General features: G+C 45.0%; 1 protein-coding gene across 8 annotated transcripts in view; it reads right to left on the bottom strand.

The window, feature by feature from the left end:
• PLEKHA5 (pleckstrin homology domain containing A5) overlaps positions 1 to 13828 on the bottom strand; it is a 192793-nt gene that overhangs the window by 31841 nt on the left and 147124 nt on the right. For 5 of the 8 annotated variants that reach the window (XM_063446624.1, XM_063446626.1, XM_063446631.1 and 2 more), the window contains 6 exons: positions 12968 to 13436; positions 10364 to 10447; positions 8165 to 8281; positions 6069 to 6122; positions 4498 to 4578; positions 1179 to 1238 (listed from right to left, as the gene is read on the bottom strand). In XM_063446624.1, coding sequence (XP_063302694.1) covers positions 1179 to 1238; positions 4498 to 4578; positions 6069 to 6122; positions 8165 to 8281; positions 10364 to 10447; positions 12968 to 13436 — 865 coding nt within the window. The remainder of the gene's footprint in view (positions 1 to 1178; positions 1239 to 4497; positions 4579 to 6068; positions 6123 to 8164; positions 8282 to 10363; positions 10448 to 12967; positions 13437 to 13828) is intronic. The other 3 variants (XM_063446625.1, XM_063446627.1, XM_063446628.1) reach the window with 3 other exon arrangements.

Genomic DNA, 13828 nt, shown 5'->3' with positions numbered 1-13828 from the left:
TGAAAATTCTGGATGACCTTGGCCAAAAAGGACTATTTCCCCCAAATGATTTAAAACATTTTTTTTCCCCCTATAGATTTTATTATTAGACGTTTTAATGAATTTAATTAATCTTCTATGAAAAACTTCCCTTCTCCCTTTATTTAGTGGTCCCCCCATCCCTTAATATTCTCCCCCCCCCCCCCGTCCCATAGCGTGTTCCTCGTCCCCCCCCGTCCCATAGCGTGTTCCTCGTCCCCCCCCGTCCCATAGCGTGTTCCTCGTCCCCCCCGTCCCATAGCGTGTTCCTCGTCCACCCCTCCCCCGTCCCATAGCGTGTTCCTCGTCCACCCCTCCCCCGTCCCATAGCGTTCCCCTCCCCTCCCCGTCCCATAGCGTTCCCCTCCCCCGTCCCATAGCGTTCCCCTCCCCCGTCCCATAGCGTTCCCCTCCCCCGTCCCATAGCGTTCCCCTCCCCTCCCCCGTCCCCCTCCCCTCCCCTGTCCCATAGCGTTCCCCTCCCCTCCCCCAAGTGCAGTATTCTTGACTTCACATGTTATCATTACTATTTTTCATTGTGATATGTCTGTTAACATATGCAATACGAAAAAACTAAATTTTCTTTTCATTTCACGTCAAATTTCAGTGCATCCCTAACTTAAATCATGTTTTGAGAAAAATACATAAAACAGATGTGGTCCTCATCTTAATTCATGTTTTTTATGAAAGGTGGGACCAAAGGTACGAAGGAAGGTTTGTATAAAAAGGTGTTTTCCATACAAGTACGCGGACAAGCAGAGATTATACCATCCTCCGACGGTGACATCCATAAGTGAGGGGAAGGCTTAGAGTGCTATGTGTTTTATTATTATTGTACTTATTGACATGATATGCAGAGAGACAGGGGGAACCAAACACCATAAAGAACATAGGTTGCCATGGCACTTGGAGTGTGATTTACACACAAAAAATACAAAACCCTCTATTCTGGGTAACCCCAATAACATGTTTTCCCCTCATTCAGGACCCCAAAAGGTACAACCCCCGATAATGCGGTCCCCCACGGCACCCCCAACAAAAACCTCACTATTCCACTTTAAGTCCATATAAGCTGAATCTGTTGGCGCTATATAAATAGTAATAATAATAATAATAATAATAATAACATGACTCCCTATGCAGAACATGGAATTACTTACATCCACATCGACCTCTTCAGACCTGTATTTATAAGGGGCTCTGCAATCATCTTGTGACATCTATAAAGAGAAAATAAACGTTATTCACTTCCTTTAAATCAAAGCAACTCATTTTATAGGAATCCACTACCTTATTGGAGAACTCTGCGCACACTGAATGTGTCCTTTAATGTTCTGTTAGTCTGCACCAATTAACACAGTAAAAGAAAGAAATCCGCCCCCCCCTCCCCGGGAAAAACACTATTCAAGCCCTCGCTACGTATCTGGCATAATCACTGGGTACCCCCCTGCCCCCCGCCACCACCAGGGGGAAATGCCATCCCAGCACACTTTGTGTAATCATTGGGTACCCACCCACCCCGTGCCAGGGAAAACGTCATCCCACCCCTCGCAGCACACTTTGTATAATCATTGGGTACCCACCCCGTGCCAGGGAAAACGCCACCCCAGCCCTCGCAGCACACTTTGTATAATCATTGGGTACCCACCCCGTGCCAGGGAAAACGCCACCCCAGCCCTCGCAGCACACTTTGTATAATCATTGGGTACCCACCCCGTGCCAGGGAAAACGCCACCCCAGCCCTCGCAGCACACTTTGTATAATCATTGGGTACCCACCCCGTGCCAGGGAAAACGCCACCCCAGCCCTCGCAGCACACTTTGTATAATCATTGGGTACCCACCCCGTGCCAGGGAAAACGTCATCCCAGCCCTCGCAGCACACTTTGTATAATCATTGGGTACCCACCCCGTGCCAGGGAAAACGCCACCCCAGCCCTCGCAGCACACTTTATATAATCATGGGGTACCCACCCCGTGCCAGGGAAAACGCCATCCCACCCCTCGCAGCACACTTTGTATAATCATTGGGTACCCGCCCCGTGCCAGGGAAAACGCCACCCCAGCCCTCGCAGCACACTTTGTATAATCATGGGGTACCCACCCCGTGCCAGGGAAAACGCCATCCCACCCCTCGCAGCACACTTTGTATAATCATGGGGTACCCACCCCCCTATTACTCCTACAGAAAATATTTAACAAAAAGGTAAAGAAATGATAATTTGTTTCAGGGTTATTAGCCTTTGCTTCTGGATAAAAAGAAACTGGTCTAACAGACAATCCTTTGACATGTTAAGCAGGAACATAGCAAGAGCGCTCGCCTGGAGCAGATAACCAGCAGCTTTTATAAGATAGGTCTAGAAATCTTCTTGCGGGAGAGACAGGCCGCAATGATTTCTAAGGACAGAGAGACAGATTAAGGAGAAAAGGGGAGCAAAATTAAAAGGGATCAGCTTTCCAACAATCTGCCAATTATACTACAATCTAGAAAACATTTCAATTAAGCCGCAGTTAATGACCAGCTCAGGAAATGGGAGACAATTAACAACGGGGTGAAATGTAAAGTAGGATATTGGGTAGACAGCACTCGTGACACAGTACACCGGTAGAGTAGAGCAAGGTTTGATCACTTTCCAGCACCAAATAGTGACTGAAGAGTGACCATCCTCATGCAAACGCACAACGAATCACAACAGCTCAACAAACAGGGAAGTCATAGCTAGAATGGGTTAAAGACCAGAAATATATATCGCACACTGGGACAGTCTGCCATGATCGGCCTCATATTAACCCCTTAAGGACAGACGACGGATATATTCCGTCATGATTCCCTTTTATTCCAGAAGTTGTGTCATTAAGGGGTTAAAATCGAGAGAGAATTTGAATAATATTATTCACAAAATAAAAATGTGTTTTAAGGCTTGGACTCTGACTGGAGTATTTTTTAATTAAGGGGACACTATGGTCACCAGAACAACTACAGCTTATAGTATTTGTTCTGGTGAGTAGAATAATTTTTTTTTTTGCAGTAAAGAAATTGCAGTGTTTACATTACAGCCGAGGGATACCTCCACTGGCCACTCCTCAGATGGCTGCTAGAGGTGCCTTCTGGGGCAGTGCTGCACAATGTGACTGAAATTCAGTGTCTCCACCCTCTGCATGCAGACACTGAAATTTCCTCATAGAGATTCATTGATTCAATGTATGTATGAGGAGATGCTGATTGGCCAGGGATGTGTTCGACTTGTGCTGGCTCTGCCCCTGATCTGCATCCTTGACAGTCTCAGCCAATCCTATGGGGAAGCATTGTGATTGGCTGAGAGAATCACTTCTGATGAATTCAGCCAAGCAGGCAGATCAGGGGCAGAGCCAGCAGCAGCACACAGGAGTAAAGGTATAATCTAAATCTATATATTTAGGGGGCATGCAGTAGAAGAATACATGTTTGTGTTCCCGACCCTATAGTGTTCCTTTAACGATATCAAATAAAGAACGTTCTGAAGAGTTTTCATATTCGGAAGAGTTAAATTAAAACCCCAGAAATTGCTGGAATAAATTATATACTTATTGAGAAAAAAAAAAAAAAAAACCCACAACGGATTTCGACTCTTATATAGTTATTCCCTGTGTGCCAGTGGATCACTGTGAGTGCAATGCCCTGCGCCACTCCGCATGCACAACCAACTATGCCACTCAGCACTTACAGCCAAACACCCAACTATTTTTTTGTCAGCATGAACATTTGGTGGAGAGGGATTTCTGTCTTACTACGTAGGATGGATTGCAGCAAGGCAGCATTTCCACTGACTGGATTCCATATGCTGGGTAGGAAGTACAATATTAGGAAAGTTGCAATGAGGCTCCAGCCGCACATCGATCTCTCAGCTGGACAGCGATCACTCCAACTGGCCAATGACAGAGCAGGTCAATTTGTGACCTCCCCAGGGCAGTGTGTGCAGGCCAGTCTCTCGTCCCGTCTCCCTAGCTAACTGTGGTATATTGCAGATGGATTGCTTTAACTGAAAGATAGGAACAATTAAAGGATTTCATCGTTGTAGGTGCAGTCGAACTCTGACCCAAAACGAAAGAGGTGCTGCTGAAGTAAATGATCTGTGCTTTACGTGCATTATGCTGTATCTCACTATTGTATCTCATACTTCCTTCACTTATTTCAATATTTTCTAATATAGAATTTTAAGGTATAGGTAGAGAAAAGGGGAGAACTTTGGAAAACCTTGGAGGTTCATATTACAGTTACAATGACAATGGGAAAAGCAGGAATATTTCATAGATTTAAAACGGCAGAAACGGTCAATGATCCTGGAGACACGGCGCACACAGAGCGGTGAGAGAAGCCATGCTGTCTGGGGCAGAATGGACACAGGTTTCCAGAAACACTGGGAAGGAGAAGGAAGGTGATGTCATGGAAGAGGGTTTGCGGATGGTGGCAGGCATGACTTATCATTGGCGAGGACCTTACTTGCTGGTAGAGATGGGGTCTGAGTGCAGAGTTCTCAATCATGGTGTGAACCATGGAGATTAACGGTTCGTTCTCTTTCATCTATTTTAAATTAGGAGGAGCACACAGCAAATATCAGTTTAGAGCACAGTGACATTGTAAATAAAGTTTCACGGATTTAATCCCTGGCGATACCCTTCACAAATCTTACAAACAGAAAGGAAAATAACAACAAAGCTGCAATACTCCCACCTACTGCATCCAGCAAGTCACCGAAAGAAAGAATTCATAAATTAGCCAGTAGACCGCATTAAACTGAAAATGACCATTCTAGCCTTACACTGCAGTAACACCCCATGCACGCTCCACACCACCTACCAATGCCGATAACACCCCATGCACGCTCCACACCACCTACCAATGCCGATAACACCCCATGCACGCTCCACACCACCTACCAATGCCGATAACACCCCATGTACACTTCACTCCATCTACCTCCGCCGGTGCGCTCAACCTACCACCGCCAGTAACAGCCCATGCACACTTCGCTCCATAACAATATTGTTAATACCCCACACATCTTCCACACCAACAACGCATGTTCTGCCTATCATCAGTAGTAAAATGTATCCACCACTTCATCTAAATCTGCTAGTATTACAACATGCATGCGCCTCTTTATCTAACACAGTCCGTATCACCTGAAGCAATCTGTGCTCTAACATGGACAGTATTACCCTGTGCAATGACCCCTCTGCTTCACATCTCTCCAGTATCCTTTGCATTAACTCCATCTCTGGCAGACAGGAGAAAACCAGTAAAATGCCCCATTTCTCTTAAAAAAACAGTAAAATGCCCCCTCTGTACCCTCTCTATCCAGCATCCAGTATGATTTCCCCTCTGCACGAACACAGAACATGCTACTCATGGCGCTCACAGGAGAACACAGAACATGCTACCCACATGGAGACTGTCTGACCTAGACTGAACTAGCCATTATTCCCAGTTAAACAAAGTGGTATGTGGCATTTAATGATTACAGATCATGAGACATCACGACATTTAAAAGAACAAAGAGTAAATGGCTTAACATGCTTCCTTCTATTACTAGAACACGGAGAGCCCTCTTCCTCAAGATTTGCAGAGAACGCAGATATGCTAGACAATGACCCCACATTTCTATAACAATGAAACATTACTTCTAGAGAATTACATTATTACTCTTTCAGAGATCATCAATTTAGGACCTCTCTATCTCCAGAGCAGTGCTAGATCGGTTGGCCCCGATGTCATCCTCCAGGACAGATGGGAGGGAGAACCCGGAAGGTCACGGAGCAGTTACAGTGCCTTGTATTAAATTCTGGCCATGAATTTAAAAAAAAGTTACCTTAAAATTATTTGAGAATTTAGGGAAAAACGTACACAAAGCCACATCATTCTAAGTCAATAATACCCAAGTGGCATTCAAAGGGATTCGAGGAAATGCAGCATTTTGTGACCCTCTGATTTCCCTGAATCACAGGCAGTTCATTTCGCGGTCACCAGATTTCATTAATATTTTCACAAACACAAATACAAGAAAATCCCACCTGGTAATCCACATAGATGAGGTTTCTTTGAAGATGACGTGACAGAATCTCATTCTGAAGGCAGCATTAAAGAATAAAGAGAGGAGAGTATGGCCCGTGAGACAGAACCAATTCAAGAATTCACACCTTCACAATGAAATAGCAATTCAGTAACACTTAAACAACGATGCACTGATCGCCACACCAAATGTGTACTTTAGAAAATCACATTCAGGGAAAGGACATTAGAACCATCACAAACAGCACAAAATAACATGCCATGCAGACACCTTACCCATTTGTGAGTCTTGAAACCCTGCCGGTGCTGCGCTAGAGATCAAAAAAAGACTGGTGGCAATATCTAGATCCAGCCAATGCCAGTGATAGAGAACTTAGTGGATTGGGGGCAATATCTAGATCTACCCCGTGCTAATAATAGAGCTCTTACTGGATTGGGGGCAACGTCTAGATCCAGCCAATGCAAAGGATAGAGATCCTACTGGATTGTGGGTAATATCCAGCCAGTGCCAATGAGAGAGATTCTTTTGGATTGGGGGTAATATCTAGGCCAATGAGAGAGATTCTTTTGGATTGGGGGTAATATCTAGGCCAATGAGAGAGATTCTATTGGATTGGGGGTAATATCTAGGTCAAGCCAATGCCAATGAGAGAGAGCCTACTGAATTGTGGGTAATATCTAGATCCAGTCAGTGCGAAGGATAGAGAACTTACTGGATTGTGGGTAATATCTAGATCCAGCCAGTGCCAAGGAAAGAGAACCTACTGGATTGGGAGTAATATCCAGCCAGTGCCAATGAGAGAAATTCTACTGGATTGGGGGTAAAATCTAGATCCAGCCAGTACCAATGAGAGAGATCCTACCGGATTGGGGGTAATATCTAGATCCAGCCAGTGCCAATGAGAGAGATCCTACCGGAATTGCTAAGGAGAGAGATACGGATAGTGCCAAGGAGAGAGATCCTACTGGATTGGGGGTAATATCTAGATCCGGCAAGTGCACAGGAGAGAGATCCTACTGAATTAGGGGTAATATCTAGATCCAGCCAGTGCCAATAAGAGAGATCCTACTGGATTGGGGGTAATATCTAGATCCAGCCAGTGCCAATAAGAGAGATCCTACTGGATTGGGGGTAATATCTAGATCCAACCAGTACCAAGGATAGAGAACCTACTGGATTGTGGGTAATATCTAGATTCGGCCAGTGCCAAGGATAGAGAACCTACTGGATTGGGGGTAATATACAGCCAGTGCCAATGAGAGAAATTCTACTGGATTGGGGGTAAAATCTAGATCCAGCCAGTACCAATGAGAGAGATCCTACCGGATTGGGGGTAATATCTAGATCCAGCCAGTGCCAATGAGAGAGATCCTACCGTAATTGCCAAGGAGAGATACGGATAGTGCCAAGGAGAGAGATCCTAATGGATTGGGGGTAATATCTAGATCCGGCTAGTGCACAGGAGAGAGATCCTACTGAATTAGGGGTAATATCTAGATCCAGCCAGTGCCAATAAGAGAGATCCTACTGGATTGGGGGTAAAATCTAGATCCAACCAGTACCAAGGATAGAGAACCTACTGGATTGTGGGTAATATCTAGATTCGGCCAGTGCCAAGGATAGAGAACCTACCTTAGTTTGACGTAGACCCCGTTGATGGTGGGTACAGAGAAAACATTGAATTACTCTCAATATCTAGAGAAGCCTCATCATGTCTGGCATTTTAACATGCTTGTTTCTATACTAGAGGATGGACGGGGATCTTGGGCTCCAATTTAGAATGTTTGAGTTTAGGCAACTGAACATAAAATTAAATGGCAAGGTCTCTGTGTAAACAGCAATTCTGAGGCAGTCACCATATAAGCCAACAGAGTTTATTAATGACCTTTTCCATAATGTTGAAATATTCTAAGTAACACATTGCAGTTTACACAGCATGCTTTCCCTTCTCTATATAGGCATCAATTAGACAGCTCAGGGATGGGATCGACGAGATGTGGAAGTTTACAGACAGTAACATGACGAGTGTCCTAGCAGTGATCACTATGAATGGGCACATGCAATAATAAAAAATTAATAGCACAATGCACAGCTAACCTTCGGGCTGGATGGTTGTTTGAGACGCAGGAGCTGAGCCAGCGTGTGTTCCCGGATGGTACTGAGCTCTGCTTGCTGCCTCCGCAGCTTGATAAGTAGGAGGGTGAGTTCCTCAGGCTGGAGGGTAGAGAAGCCAAAGAGAGCAACGAAAGTTCACATCTCCCCTCTGTATCGTGCGCATGCACTCTGCATCGAGCACAGGCAGGCCGCCCGCACACTCTGCATCGAGCACAGGCAGGCCGCCCGCACACTCTGCATCGAGCACAGGCAGGCCGCCCGCACACTCTGCATCGAGCACAGGCAGGCCGCCCGCACACTCTGCATCGAGCACAGGCAGGCCGCCCGCACACTCTGCATCGAGCACAGGCAGGCCGCCCGCACACTCTGCATCGAGCACAGGCAGGCCGCCCGCACACTCTGCATCGAGCACAGGCAGGCCGCCCGCACATTCTGCATCGATTAGGGATCGACCGATTATCGGTTTTACCGATATAATCGGCTGATATTCGGTATTTTCGGCAATATCGGTATCAGCCAATATAGATACCGATATTGCCGATAATACCTCCTAGGACCACCAGGATCCTACCACTTCAAGCGCTATCAGAGGAGCCAGGTTTTACAGCTCCATTACACGTGAGTTTACATTTTATAGTTTTTACCTACCCTTGCTTCATAGCTCTACATACTTCACCATATACAATTTTTATTTATTTTTTAGGAGGATACCCCCTACCACAACTATAATTTGAAGAATTACCTCTGCACTTGATCCATAGGCGGGGATTATTCCGCCCAGGCGCATACACTGGAGCTGTATTGAAGCTCCAGGAAAGTGTGAGTGCACATCTTTTATTTTACCCATCACTACAGTTTTAAATACTACACTATTATTTATTCTCTGGCTCTCTCCACATATACCTTGTCACGGATTACTGAAGCACTGCACCTACCCCCTATTTTTATCCACTCTGTATCGAGCACAGGCAGGCCGCCTGCACACTCCCTGCATCGTACAATAAACCTGGATTTTAAATGAACAGTCTATAAGTTTATAATTGCAGCAAACAGGAAGTTAAAACTTGCAGATAATTCCTTTAACAAGCAGCAGATGGCAGTATGCATCAACCATGATAAAATGTCTCCCTACATAGACCGTTTAAACACGGTAACAGTGCCAAAGCAGTCTGTGTGTGATGTGCTCAGCGCAGTGTCAATTTCAATTCAAGGATTAAATGCAAAAACAGAGAAAGTGGGAAAACACACAAAATAAAGAATGACAGCAGTTATTACCAAGAAACGAATAGGAATTTCTACTTTACTTTTATTCTATAAAGCAGTGCTGGCTCAGAAAAACACGCGTCCTGCCTGCAGCTACACAGACATTGTCTACACTACCGGCATGTAATCCTGTACAAACCCCAGTAAGGATCCAATCACTCACTCACAGAATTAACCACTCACCTTGTAGAAACCTCAGTAAGGATCCAATCACTCACTCACAGAATTAACCACTCACCTTGTAGAAACCTCAGTGAGGATCCAATCATTCACTCACAGGATTAACCTCTCACCTTGTACAAACCCCATTGAGGATCCAATCATTCACTCACAGGATTAACCTCTCACCCTGTACAAACCCCAGTGAGGATCCAATCATTCACTCACAGAATTAACCTCTCACCCTGTACAAACCCCATTGAGGATCCAATCATTCACTCACAGGATTAACCTCTCACCCTGTACAAACCCCAGTGAGGATCCAATCATTCACTCACAGGATTAACCTCTCACCCTGTACAAACCCCAGTGAGGATCCAATCACTCACTCACAGGATTAACCTCTCACCCTGTACAAACCCCAGTGAGGATCCAATCATTCACTCACAGGATTAACCTCTCACCCTGTACAAACCCCAGTGAGGATCCAATCACTCACTCACAGGATTAACCTCTCACCCTGTACAAACCCCAGTGAGGATCCAATCATTCACTGACATTTTACCCTCTTAGAACCATCTTGCTTGGTGTCCCCTTATCCATAGGCTGTTTATATGGAACCCTTTTAGAACCATATCACCAAGTATTTTACGATCGACACCAGTTAGTAGCCACCACGAAATGTAGGCAGTCTCTCAGTAAGATGGAGCCCTACGCTTGCACGCTTTGTAGAGAGCGAAAGATAAGAGTGCCACTTACAGTTTTGTCTTGTAGAAGCTGAGGCGTAATTGGCTGTAGAGACAATCCTGCTGGCACTGACCTCCTGTCAGGAAGGAACGTGTGCTATGGAGACAATACTTCACATTACCATTTGTACTCGCCCAGTCTTTGTCGGTCTCGCTGAGAGCAAATAAAAAACGTTTCCAAACCAAACAGCGCTAATGCCTATAATAAATATAGTGTGCCAACGCAACACTGTTACACCGTAAACGCCGCCACCTTCTTTTTCTCATAAAAGTTTACTTTTAATTGAGACTTTATGCCTCACCCCCCACTCACAAATGTTTACAAATTAACTTTGACTTTCAATGGTGACCTGATCATGCTCCCTCCCAAATGCGGTCACCCTACGGCAGCATGAAACTGCCATTGCAATGCACAAAATGGCGAGCAACACAGAGCACTTATAATGGCATCACTGAGGGTCGGAACATAATCAGGTCGCCTTCACAATTTAATGGGTATTGACAAAGCTTTAAAAATAATAATAAAAAAAATATTAAACTAGAGATAAATGTTTCTTAAAAAAAAAAAAAATATATATATATATATAACATTCTATTGACAGTTTTCCTTGAATTGTTATTGCACTGGACAGATACCGTTTTGCCGCCGAGGGTTGGAAGCAAGTTTGGGGGAGGTCAAGGTCTGTAAATAAAGTTAACTCCCAAAGACATGAGCTGGGTTTTTCATTTCTTGTCTGCCAATTCCATTAAATGCTGAGAGATATGCAAGCAGTCATTGAATCTGCCCAGACACCAGCCTTGAGTTCTTTGAAGTTAACCTATCCTGCTACTACATGCCCAGTAACGGACCCTCCGTCAATCGATGTTCCTAGTGCTTACCAAGGACCATCAGCACCGCACAAGACACCATAAGCACCGCAGACCCCACAAACCGCCGTAGCTTGGTTGGGGTCTCGCCGTCTCTTACCCACCCTGGACCTACGACTGGGCTCCAGTGGGTGAACCTCTCTTTCCCCAAGAGCTTCGTGATGATTCAAGAGAGTATGAAGATCATAGCAATCCCTGTAGTGATTATAGCTGCCCCCCCAAACACGAGACGAGGCTGCGAGTTGAGGGTGAAGTAGAACTGAAGGTTTAATGGGACAGCTGCTTCTTTTATACAGTATTTCCCCCACAAGGTCACCGCCCACGTGGACATGAAATGCACAATCCAATAAAAACACTCCCCGTTACTGTACACAAACCCTCGTTTTCCTGGCATTATAGTGCCCCGAGAGTGCCCTCACCCTCAGGGTCCCCCTCCCGCCGGGCTGAAGTTGGAGGAAGGGGTTAAAAACTTACCTTTCTCTGGCGCTGGGGATTCTCCTCCTCCTTTGGACGCCGTGCGCGCATTCAGTCAGTCCATAGGAAAGCATTGTCTATGCTTTCCTATGGATGCTGGCGGCTTCTCATTGTGAAAATCAAAAAAGTCAATGAGTCAGCCACTAGAGGCTGGATTAACCCATATGTAAAAATAGCAGTTTTTCTGAAACTGCTATGTTTACAGCAGGCAGGCTTAACCCTAGATGGACCTGGCACCCAGACCACTTCATTGAGCTGAAGTGGTCTGGGTGCCTCTAGTGGTCCTTTAACAAAGACAATGGACTAACTCCATTAACTCGAAGCGTAAAAAATAACATACTTTTTTACAAACCCCAAAATACAACATATGCCCACATCCCCTGATAGCCCCGATCTGGGTGAACAACATATCCAAAAATCACCCAGATCGGTTCAGGGATTCAAGAATTTCCTGGGCTTATTTTTGCCCCAACGTGCACATGGTCCCATGCCCAAAACAGTTCCATACACTCGATGACAAAACACTGCTGGGCAATTTAAGATGGCCACCGCCACAAGTTTGAATCTGTTCCAGTTAAACGTCCAAGGAGCAGAAACAGTACTTTTGAACATGGGTTATCACAGGGCCCATAGTCCCAGGGTAGGAGGCTGGCAAACAGGCCCCTCCAAAAAACAATGGCGAAGTGTAGTTCGTCACACCCAGCTTGGCAATCCCAGACATCTAGTGACTACAATATGTATTCAGGATATTAGCATTGGGCCAGTTCTAGCATGGATTCAAGGGGTCACATGTAACAAGGAGTTAGTGGCAATTTTTAATCCATTTCGAGATCTGGGGACGTGTTTAATGAATGGTGTTTAACTACATAATTAATACTTTCAGTATCACAACATGCTGCTTCATAATTCACAATGTTAACACAAAGGTTATGAAAAAGAAGAAGTCTTTTAAATTTAGTCGAAAATATTTAAATATGGCATAATGTTTTAATGATGGACCTTCTTTTACCGAGATGTAGCAAAGCTAATCACATTTATAGAAGCAGAGCTCCTGCGAAGCACACTTAACGTACTAACTATAGCTTAGACTTCAAATGGGAAGAAAGAGAGCAAGTCAGAAACATTGAAATAAAACGGAATCTTCCCAGCATAGATTTCTCCAAACTGGATCCTTGACAGAGAATGCATGAACAGGTAATTTACAGAAAAAACTAAGGTGATCCCATAAAATACAGACAACTCATAGAACGATTACATAATAATGGTCTGATGTTACCTTATTGGGGAGAGTCTTCTGCCTCCGGTCAATGGTGAGATCGCCTCTTTGAACTGGTGAGGACACCTCGGATCTGTAAGGTCGATGAGGGGAATAAGTATGATAGCCAGATATGGAGCCATGTGATGGGGACAGCGGGATTGAATGCAGCGTCTGCTCGGATATGTGGATCATTGTTTTCGGGCTGGTGAGGGAGGAATGTCGCCGCAGCGTGGTCTGCTTGTTGTAAAACTGTCTCTGCTGCCATTCATATAACTGCCACATGGTATCATCCCGAATAGAGCGCCGTTTCTCCTCCACACTAGCTGGAACCACTGTACGATCATAGCCAACCCCAGCAGTGCTACAGAGGCTTTCTGGTCGTGGTTTGGGATTTCGAGGCAAGGTCCTATATCCTTCTGGGTAGCGGGGCAGAACTTGGGGACGGTAACTAGGCATGTTCCTGGGCAACGTCTGATATGACATGACACTTTAATGAAGAGAGAAACACAAGACTTATGTCACATTCATAATAAATAATGGTTTATAAAGTGACAATTGTGACAGATTTATTATACAGTTTTAAAGAAGACAGTGTGGCATTAACAGGCTTCAGTAATAAAGATAAAAAAATGGAATCTGTGTCGATTTAGTTTCTGTGATTAAGTGTGTTTTTCTAAATAAGTTGTCAAAAACTCAGCTGGGTAAAAAAATGTTCATACACTGCTCTCCCAGGAATATCCCCTACTTAACGCCAGATGCAACTAAGGTGTTGGTCCATTCCACTGTCCTTTCTCGCCTTGACTACTGTAATCCGCTACAGTCCGCGCCGTTATAGTCCATAATGAATGCGGCGGCGAGGCTCATCTTCCTGTCCGCCCG

The sequence above is a fragment of the Pelobates fuscus genome, chromosome 3 (genome assembly GCF_036172605.1).
Source record: "Pelobates fuscus isolate aPelFus1 chromosome 3, aPelFus1.pri, whole genome shotgun sequence".
NCBI classification, from domain to species: Eukaryota; Metazoa; Chordata; class Amphibia; order Anura; family Pelobatidae; genus Pelobates; species Pelobates fuscus.
The sequence above is the reverse complement of the archived record's forward strand: the minus strand, read 5'-3'. Positions and strand labels throughout refer to the sequence as shown.